The sequence below is a fragment of the Seriola dumerili genome, unplaced genomic scaffold (assembly GCF_002260705.1).
Source record: "Seriola dumerili isolate Sdu_G_001 unplaced genomic scaffold, Sdu_1.0 BDQW01000226.1, whole genome shotgun sequence".
NCBI lineage: Eukaryota > Metazoa > Chordata > Actinopteri > Carangiformes > Carangidae > Seriola > Seriola dumerili.
In genome coordinates, this window is record NW_019174481.1 from 400,957 (window position 1) to 426,846 (window position 25,890).

Here is a 25,890-nt window from a genome sequence, read left to right on the forward strand (position 1 = left end):
ATCTCCAGAAGATCCTGGAGGCTGTAGCTTAGTTTCACAGCACAAAAGGTGCTTTTCTTTTGTTTCTGTTTTTTTTTTTTTGCAGTTGACGACATGTAAAACAACAATAGCACTGAAATATTTGGTCCTCTAGGGGTACATGTTAGAATGAACCAATTTTGACTTGTGGTTTGGACTAAATTTGATGATGACAATGGATGATATCAGATTAGAGGTGGAGACATAGAATGTATATGAAGATGGACGTAACCTCTGTGACCTCACCGGTTTCTGAAGAGCAGGGCCTGACTCCGCCTAAGTACTGGCTTATACAAGAATTTGCAAAAGGGCGGAGTGTCCGTGGTGGCGAGACTTCAGTGCATGCCGGTTTGTGGCAAGTGCACGCTCACCAACCTGTCACTCACAGCAGCGCACGCTCAATTATGCATAACTTTAAGCCTGACGTTTTTATGGCTTACTATACTATGATATTTTTTGACATCTTTATACCATACGATAATATGACATTGTTATGCCTTATAATACTATGACATTTTTTGACGTTTTCATGCCTTACTATACTATGATGTTTTTTTGAAATTTTTTATACATGACTATACTTTGACGTTCTTTTGACAATTTTATACATTACTATAGTATGACATTTTGTCACGTTTTTATGCCTTACTATAATATGAAATTTTTTGGCATGTTTATGCCTTTCTATACTATGACCTTTGTTAACATTTTTATGCCTTAACATACAATATAATTTTTTGACATCTTTATGCCTTACTATACTCTAACGTTTTTTTGACATTTTTTATACCTTCACAATACAATGATTTTTTTGTGACCTTTTTAATGCTTTAATATACCATGACATTTTAATTTTTTACTATACTATGACGTTTTTATGTCGTTTTTATGCCTTAATATGCCATTACATTTTCATGACTAACTATGCTATGACGTTTTTATGACCGATTATACCATGACGTTTTTTGACATTTTTATACCTTACCATAATATGATGTTTTTATGCCTTAGTATACTATGGCATATGACATATATATGACATATGTGTGCCTATATCAAGAGTTATGTTACTATATGTGTCACTCATAAGAGGATATATCATTATGACGTACATGCATCTTCTGGATTTTTAAAGGTGTAGCTATGTATCAGAAAGGATCTCCGTCCATACAATCACTCCTGAAAACACATACGTACATGACCATGCAAGTACACTGAGCAGGAAGTAGATTGTCTACTATGTAGTTGTTTAGTTGTACAAAATACTATAAACGACGAATAGTAAAGACATTTGTAGTGTTAAAATGCAACTGCACAACAGCTGCTAGCAAAGACAACAAGGTCAGTATAGTCAATGGGTGTCTACATCCTCATTTCCAAAGGTCTCAATTTTTTCCTATCCAGACTACAATGCAACCTTGGAGTTCTCCATTTAAAATGGGGTCAGCAGCGTTTCCAAAAGTCGTTTTAAGTGCTTGAAAACTCTGGAGTAGTGCGAACGTAGCCTTAATCTGCAACTCAACAGTCAGAGCGGCCATGTAGCTAAAGGGTTGCCAATTAAATTCCCTACACAGGGCAGAAGAACTTGAATGAAAACGGTTTCTGTTTGGGAAGTTGCTCTAATATTGTCTGCATTACAGCACCAAAAAGTGAATGTACTGTAGAAACAAGCAGCACTTTGTTAGGAAAGTGCACAGAGCTCAATCAACTTTCCAAATAAAAGTAGACTTTTGTAAACTGGGTTGCATTCCCGTTTTCATGCCAAATGCGAGACTTCAAAAGGATGAAACAATCCTCCCTCAAATCTGAGCAGCGCCTCTGAAAGTGGATCATCTCCACATCTCCACATCTGTCTGAGGGTCACCACCGGGGAGCAGGTGCTGCCGCCTCTGTCCTGCCTGCTGATTGGACAGATGGATTAGCTGCTTAACGAGGTGAATTTGTTTAATCTGATAATTGTTGCGGCAATGAAAACATATTCAGTAATTCTCTGCGGCCGCTGTTTTTCTGTCCTCCTGATTAAAGACACTTTCATTCTGGCACACACACACAAATAATGGAACAGTTGTTGTTATGACCAGAAGACAATGCTCTGAGGTGTGCTGGCACACGCACACAACACACTCACACACATACATACACACACACACACACACACACACACACACACACACACACACACACACACACACACACACACACACACACACACACACACACACAGAAGTGCACAGTCCCCTGTGTGTAGGCCCCCTGTGGTATGGTAATGAGCTGCTAATCTCTCTGGTTTACACAGCCAGAATGTGTGTGTGTGTGTTTGTGTGTGTGTTTGTGTGTGAGTGCATTAAGGTGCTGTGCGGAAAAGCCTGAGGAATTCTCTTAGGCCGTCAACCTTCTGCTCTCACTGGGGCGCAGGCTGTCAACACATTAAATAGCGGAATCTATGTTTGTGTGTGACAGAGGGAGAGAAATAGAAAGAGAAAACTCGACAAAAACACAACGTAAAGGCGAAAAGAGAGAGAGAAAAGGAAGCAAATTAGTGACGGAGAGCAACAGTGTGGATCAGGCAGCATCAGCCCATTTGTTTACTTCCCTTGTAAATGTACGCTTTCTTCATCTGATCTGTAAATCCCGACTCTAACTCTGCTCTGTGTTCTTTTTTTGTGTTTTGATGCTGCATTGGAGTGCATGTGTGCTTGTATTTGTGTGTGTGTGCGTGTGTGTTTATTTATTATGCCGAAGTCACATCACTAATTAGTCCCTGGGAGAAGCCCGAGGCCATTTGCAAAATCCCACTGATTAAAAACAAGTCCAAATCCAACCTTGTGTCGCATATGCGCACACACACACCCAGATCTACACACACAGTGGCACATATACAATTTGCGCTCACACACACATCCACACAGCCATGTATGCTGAGGAAAGCTACTTACTGTCAATGCTGGAACACGTGTGGGCGAGTGTTTGCGAAACAGAGCTCACGCATGCATGTTGAACGGCTGTTGAACGGGTGTTAGAGAGCTGTCAGTTGTTAAGGCCAGTTTAATATTTAAACTCGCCATCTAAAGTTATCATACCCCAGGGTGGCTCCCGTCACAGCATAGGAAACACACACACACACACACATACACTCACTCACACACTCACACATTTGGACGCACACGCTCAAAGCCTTCAGGAGCTTCAGCTTGTCACAAATCACACTCAAGATGTCAAGGGCATCGTGCATTAGCAAGTGTGACAGACAGAGGCAGAGAGACAGACACATACAAAACAGAGTAAGAGACAGAGAGAGAGTCTCCACAATATTTTTCTTTATTTTGCACCTCGCACAACCTGCTTTAGCCAACAAATTAAAGCCATACCGATTAATCTCATTTGAATTTTAATTCAAGCAAAAGAGGGAGGGCGGATGGATGTGATGGATGGAGACAGAGGAGTGGAAGGAGGAGAGGAGAAGGAGGAGATAGTGACAGCGTGGGGAGAAGGTGGAGGGAGTGAGGGATGATGGGAGACGTAGGGAGGAGGAGGGAGATTGTGATAAATTGCTTTGAACTTTAATGGACGTCTCAGATGCTCCTCTGGTGATGTGTTCGGACAATACACAACATTACTGGCACACGTGAGGGCTGATTGTAGCTGACAGCCAAAGAGGCCTGTCCCCATCGACCTAGAACACACACACACACACACACACCACACTACTAACATACTACCTACATATATATATATATAAATACACACACACACACACACAGATGTGCACACATGCTGCATGATAGCTTTCCAGAAGTCATCTGAAGGAAGAAGGCAGGGAGGCAACTTTACAGCGGAAAGTGCAAATGAGACGCGGGTGAACAGATGAGCTGTGGGTGAGGGAGAAAGTAGGGAGGAAATAAGAGAGGGAGAAAAAGGAGTGTGAAGTCCAGAGGGAGAGTCAGAGAAGGAGGAGAGGAAAGTGGAGGGGAGGAAGAGGAGTGAGCAGGGGAAGGTGTTGCCATATGGTCAGGGTTGGGTTCAGACAAATAAAATGTTGCCTTCTCTCCACAATGGTTAACTACACACAAATGAATCACTAATGGAGCACTCATTCACAGTGACAAACCCCATACACACACACACACACACACACACACACACACACACACACACACACACACACAGTGGCTGACATGTGAATGAAACTCAAAGACATTCACACAGAAGGAGCAATAAATGTCGATGGAGGTGGGCGGGCTGGAGGGGTGGAAAGTACGGAAGGTTGTTTGCGAGGCTGGAACTGTGTTTGTGTGTGTGTGTGTGTGTGTGTGTGCGCAGCAGTGTATCGTTGGAACCGCCCCACTTCCCTTCCACCCGGCTGCCTCTCTGTGAGTGTGTTAGTGTGTGTGTGTGTGTGTGTGTGTGTGTAGGGCCGGTCTTTGTGTGCTCTTGAATGGGGGGTTTGTCCCTCAATCTGTGCCCCTCTACTTCGCCAGATTTCTAATGATTTTCCAATGATGATTTAGGTTGTATGTGTGTGTATGTGTGTGTATGTGTGTGTTTGTGTGTGTGTGTGTGTGTGTGTGCAACCAAGGGCTCGCTCAACCTCTCTCTGCATTCTCCACCCAGCTATTCTTCATGGTGCTTCTTTGTGGTTCTTTTCTTAGTGTGTGTCTCACTTTTCACTTCAACACCAGTACTAGTATAATGTGACTTTGCAACAGTGGTATCTATCTATCTATCTATCTATCTATCTATCTATCTATCTATCTATCTATCTATCTATCTATCTATCTATATGTTAGAGGCCACTAACTACAAACTGTGTGTTCAGTACTTTGTTTTGCTGAGTTTACCGTTATATCTGAGACTGATTTCCTGCCTCATTTCAGATGGAGCTCGGCTTGCAGAGGCTTACCAGCTGCAGTTGTTAAGTTTTCACAGAGAACATTTTGTTCCTCTCATTCTTCAGACCATTTCGAACACTTTCTTTGATGGTTCCTTCAAGGTCGCACCAACATCCAAAAATGCAAGTTTTGGCTAACAAAAAAAAAAAAAAAAAAAGCACTGCATTCATGTTCCTGGATCGTCAAAACTGGGACATATAATAAGCAGCCTTGGACATTACAAATGCAAGTCAACCTGATCTAGTCTTGATTTAAAAAGGTGAATACAGCAACTGTGGAGGTTTTTTTTTATGGCTCCTTGGATGATAATGTTAGTCTGTTGGTACTGGATAGATTGCCATTCAGTTTTGTACAGACGTTTGTGGTCATCAGCCCTAAGCACTGTTGGAGGTCATCTGACTTTTTTATAGTGCTATCAGCAGGTTAACACAGACAGACATTGATAGTTTGCAGAGATGTGTCCTAACAACCACAGACTTTTGGCTGCGGAGGATGAATTTTAATAAGTTTGGTGATCGCAGAAATCTTTATCTGCTGCCATCATTATGTCAAATTTCGGTTTGTCCAGTTCTTTATTTTATGACCATTACAACAGCATGTTAACACATGGTGAGCATGTTAGCGTGGTGGCATTAGCATTTAGCTCAATGCATTGCTGTGCCTAAGTACAGCTGATGGCATGGCTGTAGATTCTTAAGCCTCTTCTACACTGGTCAAAAAACCTGCTAAGACCGGCTAGCATCAGGCCTTTGTCATGCTGACAGAAGGTAAAATCGTCAGTTGTGTTAACACAACCCTTTTTCAGTGCTGTGACGTCTTTGAGAGCACAAACACTGTAAACAGACCTGCTACCAGCCCAGCATGGTGTTGTTAAACCAGAAACACTGATGACACTGAGATGAAAGTGTGAGCCCCGAAATAAGTTTCAAAAACACACAATCTGCGACTGACACATCTCACGCGGAGGCTGCGACACTTTTACAGGAGCTCCAACCTGAGGATGAGATGCGACTGATCCATTTTATTAGTTTGCATGGCAGCTAGCAGCTCACGTTTTCTCCTCTGTGTCTGTGTGTGTTGGTGCTCTGTAACTGCATGTGATGACAACAGAAAGGCAAACTCGACTGGCAGTGTAAAGGGAGTCAATCGCCATTTTTAGTTTTAAAAAAATCAGCTTATTCGTGCTAATTTTAGTGTAAAAGGGTACTAGTCTTGTTTAAAAGGTCCTTAATGAACCTTCATGCAACAATGAAAGCAACTAAATTAACAGAGTACCTACAGACGGGTGACAAACTAAAGGCAAAACCAACAGAAAGTGTCTTAGTTATCAGACACAGAACAGTAGGACTCAAAATGCAGAGGCAGGGACAAAGAGAAGGAGAGTTCGGTAGTCGTTTTATTCAGTACAATTTAAAAAAACCAGGAAATCCAATCCACAAGGCAAAGGTACAAAATCACTCGGTGGGTACTCGGTATCCAAAAGGCAAAAACGGGTCAATATCACAAGGGCTATAGATATAGATATATGGACCGCTGACAGGAATTCGACAAGACAATCTGGCACAGAAGGGAAAAACCCCACCACATATATACACTGAATGATAACGAGACACAGGTGTATCACATTAGGGGAAGGGAGGCAATCAACAGGAGGGAAGGAAGTTAGACAGTACAAGGAAGAACACACACCAAAATAAAACAGGAAGTAGACAAGACACAAACGCTAAACCTACCAAAATATATTACAAAACTACCCGGGCCCTGACATTAGTAAGGTGTTAGAGCAGCTTCAGTGCCCGTTGACATTGATTCTTCAAGTCTCTAGACTCTGCTGCAGGAGGAACATTCTTCCAAAAGATATTCCCTCGTTTGTTGTTTTGGTGAGGGCGGTGGAGAGCGCTGTCTGTCGGTCCAAAATCTGCCATAGGTGTTCAACAGGGTTGAGATCTGGAGACTGTGAAGGCTGCAGCATATGATTCACCTTATTTTACTCATCAAACCAGTCGGTGACTCCTCCCTCGTGCCCTGTGGATGGGGGCGTTGTCATTTCTCCACTCACTTTTCAGGTTTTTTCTTTTATCACTCATCTGTATCTCAAGGCAGACCTCCGAGGTTGGTTTTCATACTGGAGTGAAATGGCTGGGAGCTAGTAGCTGCCTGGAAGGTAAAAAAAAATCAGTCTGAAAACATTCAACTCCATTTAGTCAGTGGTAATAAAAAGTTTATGGTGTTTTAAGTCGACAGAATAAAACATGCAGAAGCGCTGTTACGGTCCTTTATTGGGACTGATGAATTGACAGTGGACATGTCTAACTAGGTCAGAACATCGAGGGTTTTTAACCGAACAGCAGACGAGACAAGTTAGGAAGTCGGCAAGACATTTGTCGAGACGGAGGAGGAAGACGAGGCAGCGGAGCTTCTGCCATAAAGAGTTTGTTTAGTCCACGTGAAAAGAGGAAGACTCTGTGTATCAGTCTGAACAAGAACCTGAATGTTTCATAGCAAGACAATGGGGATATATTTGCGTTAATGTTTCATAACCGTACGACTATCAAGGCGTGAAGGCTCCCGTGTGTGTTTGTGTGTGCGCATGCATGTGGGCGTGTGCACACCCACCTCAGTTTTAATGTTTGATGGAGGTTTGAGGTTTGAGGAAGGAGGTGTTGTGTGGTTGTTTATGCCTCGATGCGTCCTCTTTGGATTTATTCACAGGAGGATGACCTGTGAGCTCCAACGTGTGGCAGGCATTTCTGTGTGTGTGTGTGTGTGTGTGTGTGTGTGTGTGTGTTATAGTGTGCGTCAGTGTGTGTGGGCTTCAAGGGAGGGGGTGCTGGGGGGGCAAGGGAGCTATAAAAGATTCAGTTCCTCTGGCTGTATTGTTGTGGAGATAACAAATGTTTCCATTTAGTGATCATGCATGAGTTATAACTCCCAGGACATAGCTTATGCTGTTTGGGTGTGTGTGCGACTGGATTTGTGTCCTCACGCTTTCACAGCCGCCATATAGCCGACGAGTGGTAAGACCTTGGCGAAATGAACGGAGCAGAGTTAGAGAGCATTGTGTAGTCTGAGTACAAAAGAGCCCTGTGTGCTGTGATGAGGGTTTTTTTTTTATGCCTCAGGTGAGCACAAAGACAAATTTCTGCCCGGCCTATCACAGAGTTGTGCTCGATTCTTCACATTCAGCTCCATTCTTCGCTCACAGATGGACAGACACGGGCAGACAGATGAAAACACAGCTACATACGTACCGTACAGACGCGCATTTACACAGGCAGCTCTATTATGCAGTAGACCTCTCCATCCAATTGATCACAGGCATGAATTTGAGAACAAAAGGGAAATGTTCCACCTCAAAGAGCAGAGAATTTCTAACAGAATGCCTAAACGCAGCGCACTGTCCTCACCGTACTCTTCTGAAGCCTTTGTAACACTGAATGAGTTATAAAGACAGTGTGAAATAATGTGAGTGTGTGTGTGTGTGTGTGCACATCCATAAGGGCAAGCCGCTGAGCACTTCAAACCAAGGGCCTAATCAGCACCCCATAGCCCACCCACACAACCTCTCTCTGTATCGCTCCCTCTTCTGCTCATCTTATTTTCATTCCCTCTCCCCCTCCCACAGACTTGCCTCTGTGTTCTTCCCCTCTCCCCTCCTTCCAGAACCTCTTCTTCTTTCCTCCTTCCCCTCTTCCTGCTCCTCCCCTGAGATGGCAGCGGCGGCGGCGGTGATGGGGATGACGTGAGGGTGAGGGTGAGGGAGGGGTGGTTTGGTGGGGGACTCCTGGGAATGTTGGGCACTGCGTAAGATCAGCTCCGAGGTCAGCTGAGTGCTTTCCCCGTCCTGGTGGTGATGTTGGAGGGTGAGGACAAGCCGGGCTGATCTAGGATCTGTGTCCCTGGGGAGCAGGCGGTGACAAGGCCACTGGCGAACGCTATGACGCTGCTAAAATATTAAAGCTAATGGGATCGTGGCGCTGCATGTGTGTGTGTGTGTGTGTGTGTGTGTGTGTGTGTGTGCATATGTGAGTGTGTATTGCTCATAAGCTGCAGCTACTTGAAGTGAAGTGGAGTGAGCAAAGTGGAATGGAGATGGATAATGCATTACACTCTAAACAATGGCATGGAAGAGAGAGTTTGGGCCGTAATAGAACAAAACCTACTTGTGAGTGTGAAAAATGGTGGAGGGAAGGAGAGCAGAGAGAAAGGAGGGAGAGGAGGGGAGGGAGAAGGTGAGGGAAGGAGAGAGGAGAGGAGAGAGGAAAGAAGAGGAACTGACAGAGGAGAAGGATGAGGAGAGCAGCACATAAAAATTAGAAAAAATGAGAGACTGTTAAGATCCCTCAGCTGCCAATAAGTAGGCATGCGCACGCACACACACACGCACACACACACACACACACACACACACACACACGCGCACACACAGCGGCTTCAAGCTATCATACACATTGCCTGGAGCACAATACAGCTCGTTAGTGGGTACATGCTCAAAATGAGTCCCTCTCCCTCTCTCAACCCCTCCATCTCTCAAGCAGTTGTCAATGTTATTATTTCCAAATGAATACACACAAATGCACTACATTGTCTGACAGAATATGCTATAAATACACTGTGTGTGTGGGTGTGTGTGTGTGTGTGTGTGTGTGTCTGTATGACAAACACACGGAGAGAAAGAAAGGGAGAGTGCCACGCTGCAAAACACTGAACTCTATGATGCTATATGTTTGGAGGAGGAGAGAACATGAACAACAATTAAAAATACAGGAGTAGGTTGAGTGTGTGTGTGTGTGTGTGTGTGTGTGTGTGTGTGTGTGTGTGTGTGTGCATGTGAGTCTGTGTGTGTTGGAGAACACCCACAGCAACACTTGTTCATGTGAGACCTGAGAGAAGTGTGTTGAAATCAGTGTTGCTTGTGTGCAGCTCGTGGGCATTCAGTTAAATTATGGATTTCAGCTCACTGTCTCTGTCACTCCCTCACACACACACACACACACACATGCACGTGCACGTGCACACACACACACACAGAAGGCGGATGTGGGATCTCGTTGCTGTAAGATATAGACAGAGTGCTGTTGTATCACAACGGCTGTGATGTTAATTAAAATCAGACAGACGTTCGCAAAGAAATAAGTTGAGCTCATTTCCATTCTGTGTGAGAGCGGGAAAGTAGGCCACGCTTTGGAGGCGCGCCACCTTCACAGTCCTACGGATGAAAAATGACTGACAAGCCGGGAGAGGAGAGGAGAGGAGAGGAGAGGAGAGGAGAGGACAGGAGAGGAGACGGAGACGGCCCCCCCTTGTTTGTTATCCCCCTCACAATCCACACAAACAGCAGACTGCCATGCCAATGTGTCACACTCTGGTTGTCACCTATCACGTCTCTAAAGGCCAGAAGTGGGCCACAGACTTGACTGTTGCTAATTCTTCCCACTGCACCTCATCCGGGACCCTCGGTGTCGGCTCTCATAAGGCCCATTGACTTGTCTAATGGCTATGATCGCTGTTGCTGAGCACGGATGGCGCATTGTGCCTCGTTAGTCTCGGGTAAAACACTGGTACAGCTGCACAGTGAAACCCTGCGTGAGGCGCCGTCCTCGTCGTCCCTCGAGTTGGTCACACGAGTTCATTTGCATAAGCTGTCTTTTATTTAAACGACACGCACACATGTAACCACCTACAGCAAGCTAGCAAATACACATGCAAGCCCTCGGGGAGATATGCACACAGACACGCACGCGCATACACCTAATTTTCCAAAACCCAGCCCTGCGTGCCTGCTGAGATGCAAGGATTTAAGGGAATTTGCCTGCCAAAGGGAATCGTGCTGGATTTCATCATTCAAATATGTTATTCCTTCGCCTTAGGACAATTTGCTGTGTATTAGAGAACATTCACGACTGGTTTCCATTGCCAGAAACAAGATAGAAAAGTTTTCCGCTCCCATGCATCTGTGATTTCACACTGATGCAGGAAAATAAAGTGGAAAAGGTCACTCCGGCAATATGAAAGGGATTTTTTAAGCAGATAACAGTGTATTTTCTGCTTCACAAGTGATAGATGATGTAAATTTCATTCAGATGAAAAGATATTCCATTATTCCAGCAAGTTAGTTTCCCCTGCACTTCATCAAAGGAGTGGCTTCAGGTGGTGTACTGGTCTATTATTATAAACAGTTTCTGTACTTTCTGACACCGAGCTGGTCACATTTAATATTGATTGGTGCTGAAGGCCAAAGTGAATCAGGGATCAAGGTGAAATGTTTCTGTTTGAGATGGATTTTACATGGTGGAGGGTAACTAACCTGTGAGCGGCCGGTTAGCTTAGCTTAGCTTAGCATGAACACTGGAGGCAGGGGAACAGCTAGCCTGGCTGTAACGTTCAGTGATCAACATTTTAGATCCAGTTTATTTAAAAGTGCAAATAATCATTTAGCCTTCTTACCCTGATTGTATAAGTGGTTACACACTGGATTCATTTCTTGGCTGGAAGCAGTAACTTCTGGGAGTTACTGGTTCCAAGGCCAAGAAATAGTCTGGCACATCACCCTCTATAAAACAACATATTGTTTGTGTTTTTTTTGCACTCTTGCTTTTGTACGGATTAAACACAGTGAGTTAATTAGTGAGCTCAAAGTTGCTGATAGGTGGGTTTTGTTACCTTTGGACAGAGCCAGGCTGTTTCCTGTCTCCATGCTGAGCTCAGCTAACCAGCTGCTGTGGCTCCATATTTACCTCCAAACATGAGATGATACAAATCTTCTCATCTCACTGTGGACGAGGCAGTGAGCGTATCTCCCGACGTGTAAAACCATTCCTTTAAAATTAGCTCCACCTTCACCAACACCAACTTACAACTTACACATTAATGCAGCAGCAGTAGTCCTCTGGTTATATAATAACCTTTATCAACAGGCCTCAGTACAGAGACACTCGCACTGGAATCTTCTTCTTATGCTTCACTCTATTCAGATGGAAATACTGCACATATAGTTACCATTTTTTCAGTTGATACTCTTATGCATTATTGAAGACTGTCGTTAAGCAGCCATTTTTCTATTATTGTGTTGGTCCAGGACATTTTTCTTCACTGAATACTTTTACTTCTGATACTTGACTTTTTAAAAAAAAAAAAAAAAAATCTTCATTAACTATTTCCCTGTTATTTAAACCCTATCTCATAAGAAACTGTTCATTTCTATCACTCCTACTCTGGATCAGCCATGTTTGCCCATTAGAAACAGACCTTACACTGCACTCCGGCCAATAGTGGACGTTTCATCTGTCTCGTTAGAGTCAAACTCATAAGACTTGGCTGGTTAGCCCGGTGCAGTCCGCGGGAGTCTGCGGCCACAATAAAACTCCCGCTGCTCGGACCCATTCTGCACCGTTTAGCGAGGAAAACTCTCTGATGGCTTTTGTCTCGGGCGGACTAATGGTAGAAAGGCTCAGCACGACGCGTCTTTGAAGCTTTTGATGCGCCTCATTAACAGTTTAAATTTACACCTGCCTCATGCATTCCTGCGGGACCCCTCCTCACATGTGAGTGGGAATGTTTGTTCTGTATAACGAAGATTTCAGTCTCTGATGTCTTAATGAAGTCGCAGCTTATTGGGTTTTTATACATTTATGCATATACATATAAGTGATTCCTAGTTGTCCATTTGGAGCGATGTGCGCGCCTTAATAATGCAAATAGGTTGCAACACTCCCTCATGTGTATTTAACTGCCAGCTTTAGTGCATTTTCTGTCTTCTGGTATAACAGCTACAGCATTTCCGCTTATACTGTAAGATAATAAGAGTCAAGTCTTAGATTCTTTAGACTTGATTGATGTATCTATAGACTGCTCTATAGCCTAAACTAATATACAGAAGTGGAGGTAGTTTCATATAGGCTTAAGAACTCAGCCCAAAGAGAGAAGCCGGGCTGCAGGTTCACTGCTGGGAGCCATTATGCTCAGTTAATAAATGCAAACATTTGTTCCTGATGGCTCACTTAACCTCTTAATTTATGTATGACCACCAGAGCCCTATTCAGTCGAGAGCCATCGGTCAAACAGGCCTTCACAGAAAGGCACCGCACGGCCTCTCTCCCTCTTTCATCTCGCTGTAATCAGTGCGTGTTTCACGCAGCAGCGAGCGCCGCTGCGCAGCCAGGGCTGGCGCTCAAACGCGCCTAATTGTCCTGCTCATTGACAAGTCGGTTCCGGTGTATTACTGATTTTCCGCTGCTTCGTGACGGAGCTGTGGCTGGGTTTGGGACATCTGTGGGGGGTCAGGGGTGAGGGCAGCCCCCGGAGCTGCGTCCATCTGCCCAACAAATACCCACGTCTTCAGACACAAGCCTGCTAAACACCTCTAATAGCCTGTATAACATTTGCATTATTAGCTCCTAATGAGCGAGCCAACGTGAATACAGACGAAGCCTATTAATTTATCAATGAAATACCGCCTATAATAGATGATCGCTGCGAAGTCAGATGAAAATAACGACACCGCAAATTTCTCCCCATTATCTTGGCCCAGAGCAGCACAGCCTGAGTGACTCTCTTTGTGCAATCAAAGGATATCAAGCTGAATCTAGGACACAGACATGCAACAGCAACTTCGATGGTTTCCTAATCCTCTAATCTTTTTTAGGAGGACAACTCTGAGATGTGTCCTTAAACTCAGTCAGTGGATTTTTTTTAAAATATTCAGTGCCACTGCCTTCTGGATTTAGAGCCGCTTTTAAAAATATAAATCCATGCAAAAAATAAACATTGCATGTAAATGGCTCCAATCTGCACTATCTTTGTAAAGCCAACAGAAATAATATTGTCGCAGCTCTGTGGATGCTGTGGTCGAAGGGGTAAACTGATGTCAGTGATTCAAATTCAAGTAATTCAAGCTGTTTTATCTAAAGAAGATGCACAGAGATCTTTTAGAATCAGACAATGGGCCCTGTGCTTTGAAATTATTATTATTATTATTATTATTATTAGATTATTAATTTCAGACTGGCATCAAACTTGCAAATATCACTGCATATCACTTGTTTACATCCTGTATGTCTCTGTATCTGACCACTTGTGTTTGCCCTGTAGAGTTATATTTAGCAGTTTTGCCATGTTCTCAGTTGAGCTGTCACTTTTTCAACAAGTCAAGTTTGAATAATATGAACTGACACATAATTTGTTTGCAGTAATTCAAACACATCTATACTGCACAGTGCAGAAGGACAACCGCTTCTGGTTTCCTCCAGACAGGACGCTTAGAAATGAGGCTGAGCAGGTCAAACTTGGTTTCATCAGATCGGAGAATCTTGTTTCTCACAGTCTGAGTCCTTTAGGTGCTTCTTTTCAAACGCCTTGCAGCTTTCACTCGTCTTTCACCGAGGAGAAGCTTCCTGATTAGCGGAGTGCTTCAGTGATTGGTTGTCCTGGAAGTTTCTCCCATCTCCACACAGGATCTCTGGAGCTCAGTTCAACCATCTGGTTCTTGGTTACCTCTCTTCCCAAGGCCCGTCTTCCCCTTCCTCAGTTTGGCTATAAGCGGCCAGCTCCATGAAAAGTCCCGGTTGTTCCAAACATCTTCCATTTAAGAATTATAGAGAATCTCCCCAGACAACCCTGTCTGAGCTCTGCAGGCAGCTCCTTCCTCCTCATGCCTGGGTTTGCTCTGATCTGCATCGTCAGCTGTGACACCTCATATAGACAGGTGTGTGCCCTTACACGTCATGTCCAATCAGCTGAATTTACACAGGTGGACTCCAATCAAGGTGTGGAAACATCTCAAAGATGATCAAGAGAAATGTGAACCTGAGCTAAATTAAAGTGTCGTTAGCGAAGGACCTGAACACTTACTGTCAATGTGATGTTTCAGTTTTTCCTTCTTAATACATTTGCAAATAAAATTCAGTTTTCACTTTGTCATTGTGGGGTATTTAGTGTGGAATGACGAGGGAAATGAACTTAAATGAATTTTAGCATGAGGCTGCAAAGTAACAAAAAGTGAAGCCGTGTGTGAATACTTTCTGAATGCTCTGTGTATACAATCCATGTTTGATAACAATGTTCAAATAGAAAGTGACAGCCCTGATTCCCAGATCTCAGCAAATAACTTGGTGAGTATAATGTAATCATAGGCAAGAGAAACAGCAACCGAAGCTACAAAAATAAGACCCAAATTGGAGAAAAAACAACTATAATATATCACCGTGGGAAAACAATGTGACATGTGCACCTGTGGTACTTTTCACTTCACAGGATCAATCTGGGTCTGCAGCGATATAATTAATTGGATTAGATCATTTAAGGACAAGCTGTGGAACTTGAAATCCTACAGGGTTTCTTATGTAGTCCATTACATTCAGACTCCACCCCATATAGTCAGCTGCAGTGAAATCCAGGTTTTGCAGGGCCCCGCTTGGCCCCTGTACCCCAGCCAGCCCCACCCACCAAACACTGACAAAAAGGCCCTTGCTCTGGCGGAACAAACCGGGTTTGGCCCACTCATTGCGTTTGTTAGCCCCACAGAGACCCTGAATATAGAACAGCTATTCTATCTAATGAGGCAGAACTTCATGGCTGCCTCTATAAAACTTTGTCAGCCTTCTGTTCTCTGGCAACAAAGCCTGAATTTTTTAAAGTTTCACCCATTTTTTTTTCCCAGTGACACACAAACTGTTAAGATGAATCGAGCGCGGGCTTTTTCCTCTCGGTGACGCGAGACAAGTGTTGCAAACAAAGATGACTATGTGGAGAAATAGGGCGCTTAGACAGGAGGAGCGATCAAGAATAACGCCTCCGCAGGGAGAGCTTTGATGACATGGGGTGGTAGTTTTATGAAATAGCCTACATTTGGCTTTGTGTCGAGGGTCTGTGAGGAATTGTGAGTGAAGATGTTTTCCTCTGCTTTTTATATTCCAATCTATGAAGATGCCTCCTAGACCCTACACTCATTTGACTATTTCTCATTTATTGTGAGCGAAGATAATTAGGTGTTGCCTGCTGTGTGTGTTTGTGCGCCTGCAAGGATCTCTGTTTACATAGCTTGTTTTTTCTCTTTGATGGCAATGGAGAACCAAAATGTATCACGCTAACGGCCTCTCATAACTTCATCACTTCGTCCTGCAACCATAACGATTTCTATTACAGCATTTCATAACACAAGTGTGGAGTCAAAAGGTTTTCCCAGGGTGGAGTGCAGCTCTGGGATCAAAAATCTGACATCATATTTTAGGGACTGCAAACCTTATAAGTGTTTCCTTTGATCCCTCCTCTTGACTTAGAAAGAACTGCAACACCCGCACGTGTCAAAATAAAATAACAGAGTGAAATTAGTTCAATTTATTTACCAGTGTACTCCACTTTAAACCTCGTGTTTTCATTAAACATGTAATGTGAGCCACCCTAACCCTAACCCTAACCCTAACCTGATACAGACACAGAACTGTTCCCTAACCATAACGAAGTTTTAACCCAAACCACGCCCCTTCTCCTAAACCTAATCAAGTTATGGTCATGCCTAAACCTAACCAGACCATAACCACAGTGGTGTCATCTCTCTGTTACTCTACAGGCCGTGGACAAACAGTGTATTTTGTCTTTTAAATTGGATTTGTTGGTCCTCTGCATGTGGCAAAGTGCTCCTTTATGAAACATGTCGAGGCGAGGCTGAAACAAAATAAAAAGAAGATCCTCCCCTGCTCTCTTAAAACAAGTCAGATTATCTTCATTTTAAAAAAAAACAAAGAAAAAATGACATCTCCACCATTTTCTGACAACCTAATCATTTTTGTACGGTCCCTTATCAAAAGTGTTACATACAATTTTTTAAATATTCAAACCATGGATGGATTCTGAGACAAAGGGCCCCTGGGTGCTTCTCCGACAGACTGAAAGACACAAGATTACTAGTTGCATCTCTTTGTAGCTGTTTTGTGTCTCCTTGTGGTCGGTTTTTGTGTCTTTGTGGTAATTTTATATCCCCTTGCAGCTGTTTGAAAGACTTTCCACTAAGAAATGTTAACAGTAGCTTCACACAGAGGCTCCTCTGACACCTGGGCCTGTGCCTGGCAGGAAACGCTCAGTAATCCAGCCACGGACTCAAACTCTCCGGCTTCTGAAAAAACCTCATAACTCCAAGATCTCAATTCACGGTCAGTCCATCAAGCGTCATCTATTTGCACGTCACGTTTCCCACATTAAGTACAACTCAAAGTGCGCTGACAACAAACAGCATATGATGCGTGAGGACTTTGACACACCAGATCAGAGGGAACCGCAGACAGAAATGCCTACTCATAAGCTGTCATGCAGCGGAAGGTCTCGAGCGGTTCACTTCTGTAGCATCTCATCCTGGGCAGAGCGTGACTGATCCAGGAGATCTGAAAGATAATTTTGTCCTTTAGTAGATAGCCTACTTTGGTGAGCACATTGTCTTTGCAGCTTCGCCTCATTAGCCCTCTCATGGCCTGCATGAACAATCAAGGCTGGGCTGCTGAAATATTGATTAGCTCTATAGTGAGTGCGGAGATATAGTTTTTTTTTTTTTTTGGTGCGGGGCGTTTCGGTGCATATAGACTATTTGTTGAATATAGTTATCTGTCTTCGGTGGTTGTTTACTCTCAAGGGAAAACAATGCCTTCCCTTCAAAGTCTTGCTGCCACATGCAGAGAGGACACACTGATCACATAATGAACTGTGCACGTGCACGACAGCCTGTCCTCTGTGTGTGTGTGTGTGTGTGTGTGTGTGTGTGTGTGTGTGTGTGTGTGTGTGTGTGTCAGAGAAGCCTGTGTGCTCCATGTATGGGTGTGCGTGGTGTCCCCTCATATTTTGCTTTGTGTTATATGAGGCATGTGCTGTAACGTTCAAAGAGAATTATATAGTATTGTTTATGGAGGGTGACTCCATAAACAGGGGGAGCTTTAATGCTCTGTGAGAGAGGAACCGCATTGCCGAGTTTACAGCCAGCTGGACTTGTGTTACCTGTACAATCCTCTTTAGTCACGTTAATGTAGCTCTGTGCCATGCTCTAAATAGCGCTGCAGGGACTTGAAACAGCAAGAAAAAGTAGACAACTAAAGCGAGGTATAGGGAAAGGTAAGATGGAAGAGGAGTGGGAGAGCAGATAAGAGAGAGGAATTACAAAGTAAGTGAGAGTGGGAGTTCTGTTGCCTCTCAAATAGGCAAGTTTAAGAAGCGTTTCCACCTTGGCTGCTAATGCACTCTGTGATTGTCTTGTGTGACTCATAGAGTCTATAAAGTAGGTTAGTGGGTTATTGCTTAAAGTTAAAGAGCTAATAAGCCTCAAAATGTTTTTATTCATGATGGGAATCATTTGGAAGCAAAGAAGTCTGTCGCAAAGTTTATCTGTGATAATGAAATGTATCATTAAAATCAAATGATATAAGCCCACACTGTTTGTTTGACTGCAGATGAAATCCTTTGATCTTCTAAGGAGGAATTGATAATTTGAACATTTCATGTCTGTGATCAGTGTAAAGAAGAGACCGGAGCGGAGCAGAGCAGCGCCTTGTGTTTTGACACGTGGCAGGTCACAGTCTGTCTGGGAACTGACACATGAGCAGTAAAGCAATTTAATACAGAGTGAGCTCAGATGACATAAAACACAAATATGTATCATGCGACCAACGCTCCACGCTTAAATCATGATTAAGAGACTGAGAGATCTGGTTGAAAGCTCTGAAATCTAGTAAGGGGACCTTTAATTGGGCTATTTGTAAGTTTTCTCAGCTGCTGAATGTGTTTTGTTGCTGTTAGCAGGTGATGGTGATTGTCATTTGACAGGAGCTTAAGCCATCTTTGTCTTAGTACAAGAGCTTATAATACGCCCTGTGAGCAGCGCTGCGTCTTCAGGACAGATTGGAGGCTACAGTGAGTCGCTATCAGAAAGTGACAAAGAGGAAAAGACAGAACAGAGACAAGAGTTAACATTGCAGCAGCTTTCCACCTCTGGAGACAGCTGTTGGTGAGTAAAGGAAAAGGAATGAAGTCTGATGTTGAACTCACAACGTTTCTTCTAGACTTGGTAAGTAAACAGCTGCTCATGCTAACGCTGACTGTGTAGCAAAACTTACGAATAGCTCCTTTAAACTTTGATTATTTTGTTACAATTCGTGTTTCCAACTGTCAAGAATAAACTTCCATGTTCCAACACACACTTTATACTAATACTACTAATAATACTTGATATGCTGTAATCACCTCACAGGAGTCTACAGCCGTGATAGCCGCTCTGTGAAACTGTAGAGAAAATGCTTTGAGTTGAATGCTAATGTCAGCATGCTAACATGCTCACAGTGCCAATGCCAACCACGTTTAGTATGTTACCATGCAAATGTTTGCTAATTAGCATAAACACAAAGTGCAGCTGAGGCTGATGAGAATGTCATTGGTTTTGCAGGGACATGAATGTCTGTACCACATTTTATAGCAATCCACCCTGTACTAATGGTGGCGCTGGAGGAAAGTCACCAAGGTCAGGGGGACAAATCCTCTTTGGACCATGAATATACAAAACTTTGTTAGTTGATGTTGCACTGGGTGAGTGATGACTTTGACCTACTGTTGGTGCTGGAGGAAAATCTGGGAACAAACAAATGCACTAGGATTCATCCTCTAAATATCAAAGTGGTCTGATTTATTTCAGTCAGGACCGAAGTGGTGGACGGACAGACTGACACTGGCATGTAGAGCCACGCAGCTATAAAAAAAAAACTGTGAACACAACTTATCCAGTGTTGATTTTCCAGTGACTGTCTCACACTTGTCAGCTCCAAATAACTGTGTGTGATAGAGCAGATCTGTTTGTGGAGCAGCTGTTCAGAAGTTACAGTGTGACTTTAATGCTCTTACACAAACACTGCCCTAATGCTCACAGTTTAGCTGTGTATCCGTCTCTTTTTGTGAAGTAATGCTGCGCTATGCATCTCTTACTGCTGTGTCTACACATTTACTAACTTCTCATCTCAAGGATGTTAAGTGAACCATTTGGCCAGTAAAAGTCCTTGCTATAGATCCCTATAAGCCTCAGACAAAGTCCCATTGATTGATGGATTATCAGAGACACTTATGTGGCTACCAACCTGCTTTTGGCTACATCAACTCCGCACATCAGATGCAGCTCATCTGCATGCTGATGCCTACTTTTGAATGCACATGGAGGACCATGCAAGGGGAGAGAAGAAGGGGAGACATAACTTCACATGAGTGATATCCAGACGTCTGCCATTCCCTCCCTCCATGCTTCTCTTAACTCATCCACCCCCATCTGTTCATCCAAAGCACACACAATCTGGCAGAGTGCAACCATCAGGTGCCTGCACACACACACACACACACACACACACACACACACACACACACACACACACACACACACACACACACACACACACACAGCCCTGGAGCCCTTCATTAACTCACAGCAAGCTTTAAGTTTCTGTTTGTCTTTAAAATGAGGAAATGAGGCATTTGGAGAAACTTGTATTCACAAAACATCCTCAGACCAGACACAAGCATCTAATTCTGTCCCCCACATTCTCCCACTACCACACTGAAGCGAGGGGCCAAAGTTGGTCCCATGTAACTCCCCTATATATCGTTCCTTTATTCAGACCTGATGTGTGAATCTTTATGTGCGCTCCTGCTGACCTCCCCTGCTCCAGAAAGCAGTGATGGAAACAGCTCCAGACAAAAGCAGTTGAGATTCAAAAGCAGTGAAAGGAAGAATGAGAGGGGAGGTGGGAGGAGTTTTTTTTTTTGGTGAGGGGGGGAAAGGGTCCGCGCGAGCCTTTAAATCATCATTGGAAACTCATTAGAAAGCTGGCCGCGCTTGGCGGAGGCGGCCGCACAGATTGCGCGCTCCCGAGCACAATGCTGGTAATGAAGTGGAAGCAAAGAGGGAGTGTCCCCGGACAGATTTCTTTGCACTAGTTACTCCACTGGCCCTAAAGTTTCCCCACAATCTGTGTGTGGGGTGTAAAAAGCTGTATTCATGAGATGTTAACCGTTTTGTTTGTCGGGAGGAATTTATTCAAAGTGTTGCAGCTATCAGCGACAGATGGGCTGGAAGGTGATGGGTCGGAGCAGAAGTTAACTAAGAGAAAAAGAGATGGAGACAGGAGAATAAATGTTTAATGTAACTGGACGTTATCAATCTGGCGGCATTCTGGTGCCAGTCCGTGCCTGCTGCTCTATTCAGATGCTGCTCACTGCAGTTCACTGCCTGTTGCAGCGCTGTGGACGAGACTACCGGTTGCCTGTTGGCACAATCTGAATGCCAAGTAGTCTGTCCAGTTAATCCGACATTGTGTTGTTCTCCTGAAAGCGAGTTTACTGTGACATTCGTAGCAGTTTCTTCTGATCATCTTTAATTAAGACGCATTTTCACTTATTACATCTTCTAACATTTTCTGTAGAACAATTATTACCTAATTATTGTACACATTTGGATTATTTGCATTATAAGATTACATATACATTTATATTAAGTGGTGTAATATTATTTGAGTTATTATATTAATGATATAATTTCATTATCAGTTGCAGTACTTTATTATTTCATATATATAATTTGTAGGTGTAACATTTAAGTTAAGTTATTTACAACCCCCTTTAGTGTGGAGCACTTTTGGTTCCCACCTGTCATTGTTTACAGGGGACAGGTGTGAATGTGACAAGTCTTTGGGATGCACGTGTCACGTCCTTCCGTGTTGGTAATGATTATAAGGGACATGCTAAAAGGAAACTGTAGCTCGCTTGAGGAGAACACCACCGACGAAGAAATAAGGGTTTCACAGTGAAAGTAGATATTTCACTGTGAAATGTTACGACCTCAACAGAAGTGCCAGACTCGATCCTCATCCTACTGTCTTTTTTTATTTTTTTTATTTTACCATGTTAGAGCCACACACAAAAGAGCCTAATTAACGCGCTCAACACTTTATCATGTATTCAATCCAATTCAATCAATAGGAGTTCAGGAATAATGGCAGCAGAATGAGCGCATGTGTTGGTGAAGAGCCACCTTCTCTTTAAGACCTCGACACAGAGGCCGTGACACAACTTTCTCAAGTGTTGCTCTCTGGAGCTGATGGGCGCATTCACTCCTAATCATTTCCATCAATAGTGTAGAGGATGAGGCCATTACCCAGACGAGCCCTGCAGTGAGCTTCTCCGGTGAAGAGGCGATAATTGGATAATTAGTGCTGGGAACCAATTAGGACTCTGTGCTGCTTGTGATGGCACGCGAGTTAAGCAAAGGTTAGCTGTGAGGGGGGTGGGGGTGTGAAGGGGGGGTTCAGTTCTCTGATCGATTATCTTAGACACCCCCCCCCCTCCCCTCCTCACACATACGCACACATACACATCTCTCCTTTCTCACCCTCCCGCTCTCTCTCCACTTTCTCCCTCCGCCGCTTATCTGCTGGACAAAAGAGACCAAATCGCCTATTTCCATCTCAATGAGTTAAGCCCCAACAAGAGGCAGGGATCAGGCGACCAGCTTCAGACCCCGAATACCCGGCGATCACTAGAGCAAATGGGACCACAATGCAGAAGAAAGGGAAGAGGGGAGGGAGAGAGGGGGGGAGGGAGAGGAGGGGGGCGCTCCTCTAAAGATATATTTATATATGTTAAAGAAAATGCTAATATGTCCCGTGAAGAATAGAGGGGATTTCGGAGACTCACTCTAATTCTGCTATTGTTGAACTCGCGTGCAGACGGGCGAGATTGACACGGTGGTCACGTGAGAGAATTATTTTCTGAGGTGTGTGCGCGCGCGCGTGTGTGTGTGTGTGTGTCCTTCAAGTGACGGCTTTGCTTTTGGGGGATGAGGATGCAAAAGTCTGTCAGACATTGCAAGAAAAAAGAAAAAAGCCCCCCCCCACCCCCGTCACCCCTGTCTTTCTATTCCTCCAATGCACGCGCACACGCACGTGCAGGCAGAGATTTTAATCCGCGAGGCGAGACTCAGCTCAGTGTAATTTGCTTTTGATTGCTCTTGTCTTTCTGTGTGTGTGTGAGAGAATGCTGAGCGGAGTCCTGTGTACTCTGAACACAAAGAGCAGGAGGACTCTCTCACGGCGGAATAACAGCGGCCCGCAGTGAACACATGTGTTTCAACGGAGCCTCTGCCTCCACTCAGCTGTACACTGAATCAAAGATCTTCAGGATCAGACTTCGAGTTGTAGCTGCAAAAGAAAATTAATCTGAGTTACCTCATCTCATATCGTCACTGGTTTGATATCAGTGCTTTTCGACCTGTCCATCTAAATGTTGGTAATGAGTTGTTAATACACTTTGATCCAGATTGTCTGTTAAATAAGGGACTGTATGAAAATTAGTGGTAAATGGGGCAAAACCTTATATTTCCCTTTATAAAGAAAGAGCAAGATCCTCCACTTCTTTGACTTTAATGAAAACCTCAATACATGAATTCAAATGTTTTCTTTTAAATCGCCTCTTGAGGTATGAAAAAGTATGAAAACCTCCCCACGACATGTCAGAATAATACAGCAGTGTTGAACTGGTACGTTTAATTGTGTACTTCAGTTTAAACCTTCATATGTTGATAGGACTTACTAATGTTGAACACGTTGATAAAATCATATATCACATATAAAAGTTAAAGCCCCTCCCCTGCTCCCTGCCCCACAGTCACTAGTGGTCACACAGTCAGTCAAAGGGATTTTCCACAACCTGGCAACCCAAAAGTTATTCTCATTAATGCATTAGGCTATAGCTAACTGATCTATAAAGTATAAGTAAATGAATTATTAACCATTAATAACTCTATTAGTTGTAATTTATAAACCCTTTGAAATGTGCCTGGTTGGAAGGTGGCGCCAGTTTTTCTATAACACCGTATAAAAGCTGATAATTTAGTTTTAATGGCCCTAATCACAGAGTGATGTCTCCTTATCCTTTAGGACAGGCCTGACTGTGTCTAACTATGCAAGCTGCTTGACTAGATGTTGTCCATTCAGGTGTCTCCTATTTGACTTTCTGTGGCAGATGGGTTCTTTATAGAACATGCCAACTGATATTAGCTTCTACTGCAAGGCAAGTGTTGCCCCTGAAAAAGCTGGTTGTGTGTGCGTGAGGAGGGGGAGGGAGGGGGTGAATAAGGAGGAGAGGCAAAGAGGGAGAGAGGGAGAGAGAGGGAGAGAGGGAGAGAGAGAGAGTCCAATGGGAAGAATGAGAAAATCTCTTAAAGAGCCGTGACGGGGCCCCGGTCGTTTTCTAAATGTATTTTAATAGGAGGGACCCTGATGTCCAGGGCAATTCATCTCCCATCTCCCCGTAATGAAAGGAGTCGTGGCCGGGACCGGGGCAGGTCTGGGGAAGGGGTGGGAGGAGGGGTGGGTGGGGGGGGGTGGAGGATGATACAAAGGCTGCATGTGCTCTGCCTCATTTTATGCGCAGTTAGGCAGAGAGCTGCATCGAGGCAGCGGGGGTTAGGGTCCCCACAGACCGGCTCAGAGGCCACAATACCGGCATGGACGGCTGTAAAGGGAGACCCTGCCACGCCATTATCCCGCCGCTACTAACGAGGGCTTCATACGCCTTTGATATAATCTCACTATTGAAATCCTGATAAATCCCCCCTGCGTTTACAGCCAAATCCCATTTGTAACGGGTTCGTGGAAGGCTGTGTGAGTGCGTGCGTGACCGCCAGTGTGTGTGTGTGTGTTTTTGTTTTTGTGTGTGTGTGTGTGTGTGTGTGTGTGTGTGTGTGTGTGTGTGTGTGTGTGTGTGTTTTGTCTTCACCTGCGCCTCTCTGTTCTGTCAGCCGAGGCCAAGGAGAGTCGCATGTTAAACCGGGCCGTTACACTGGCTTTAATTAAAAAATCCCCTCTCTCGCGCACAAGACATCTCGTGAGCCGATCTGAGCCGAGACCGAATTAGAATAAAATCAATGTTTAAGTGGGTATAGTCCTTTTTCCTGCCTCAGATATGATCTGATAGGCAAACAATTACTGGAATACAACACACTGGGGGGATGAATAATAGAAGGCTGAGCAAATTTATGGAATTTATTAATGAGAATAAAATGAGCACCAAGATGATGCTATTACCACCAGTTACACCACATTTTTCTGAATCTCATGGCATTGCAATTATTCAGCATGTTAAGCTGTCTCAGCGTTATGGCTCTATCAAAGTGCAGTATATGAAATCTTATCCGTGTGGGTGAGTGGATCGGGCCACGGCGGGGTTGGAGAAAAGGACAAATCACGTCATATTCTTGCATGAAGTTATTTTGTCCTATCAGAGGTGGAGAGGTCACTGACGGCTGAGCCTGCCAGTGACCGCTTTTACCCGGGTGGGTTACACAGGACACGTGCGTGGGGATCCAACCAGCCTGTGTTTAAGCATAAATCTCTTTACACTATTCTCCTATAGGGTAAAGCATCCTGAACAGACACTCCTATTCAAATGCTTTGTCCTCTATCTCAGGGACACTGCGCATCTCTGTGCTCCCCCCGTGTGTCGGTGCGCAGACTCATTTAACTGCCCGAGGAACATAAACAAGCAACGGAAACTATAGCAGTATTAAATCAAGCCCCGCGTTTAGCCCACATATTGGGTGCCAAGTTTCTCCGCACAGTCCAGGAATCTCTAAACAGGGTTTAGAGGTCTTTCAGAAGTCCCCCTTTTTTTCCCTCTCAAAGCCCGGATTGGTCACAGTGCGGCTCATTTGCATGCCTCGCCGTATAAACCCTCCTGCAGACACTGCAGCCCTCTTGCGCTGAGAGCAGCACACCTCCAGTAGAGAGAGAGCGGAGCGCATCCAGAGCGCGCAGTGAAAGACATATGGAATATTTATTACAGGCTTTATACTAAAGAAGAAGAAGAAAAAAAAACAGCCCCGGAGAGTCGACAAGAGCCGGGAAGGGATAGCTTTTCTTTCAGGTGTTTGGTTTGAACTTTAAACTGGACTCATTTCGGACAGTTTGCTGCTGAA

The 25,890-nt window shown here is 44.1% G+C and overlaps 1 protein-coding gene across 1 annotated transcript in view; it reads left to right on the forward strand.

Moving 5' to 3' along the window:
- pcdh8 (protocadherin 8) overlaps positions 1-25,890 on the forward strand; it is a 37,151-nt gene that overhangs the window by 7,941 nt on the left and 3,320 nt on the right. The window contains exon 2 of the mRNA XM_022755002.1: positions 19,801-19,830. Within this exon, the coding sequence (XP_022610723.1) occupies positions 19,801-19,830 (30 nt within the window). The remainder of the gene's footprint in view (positions 1-19,800; positions 19,831-25,890) is intronic.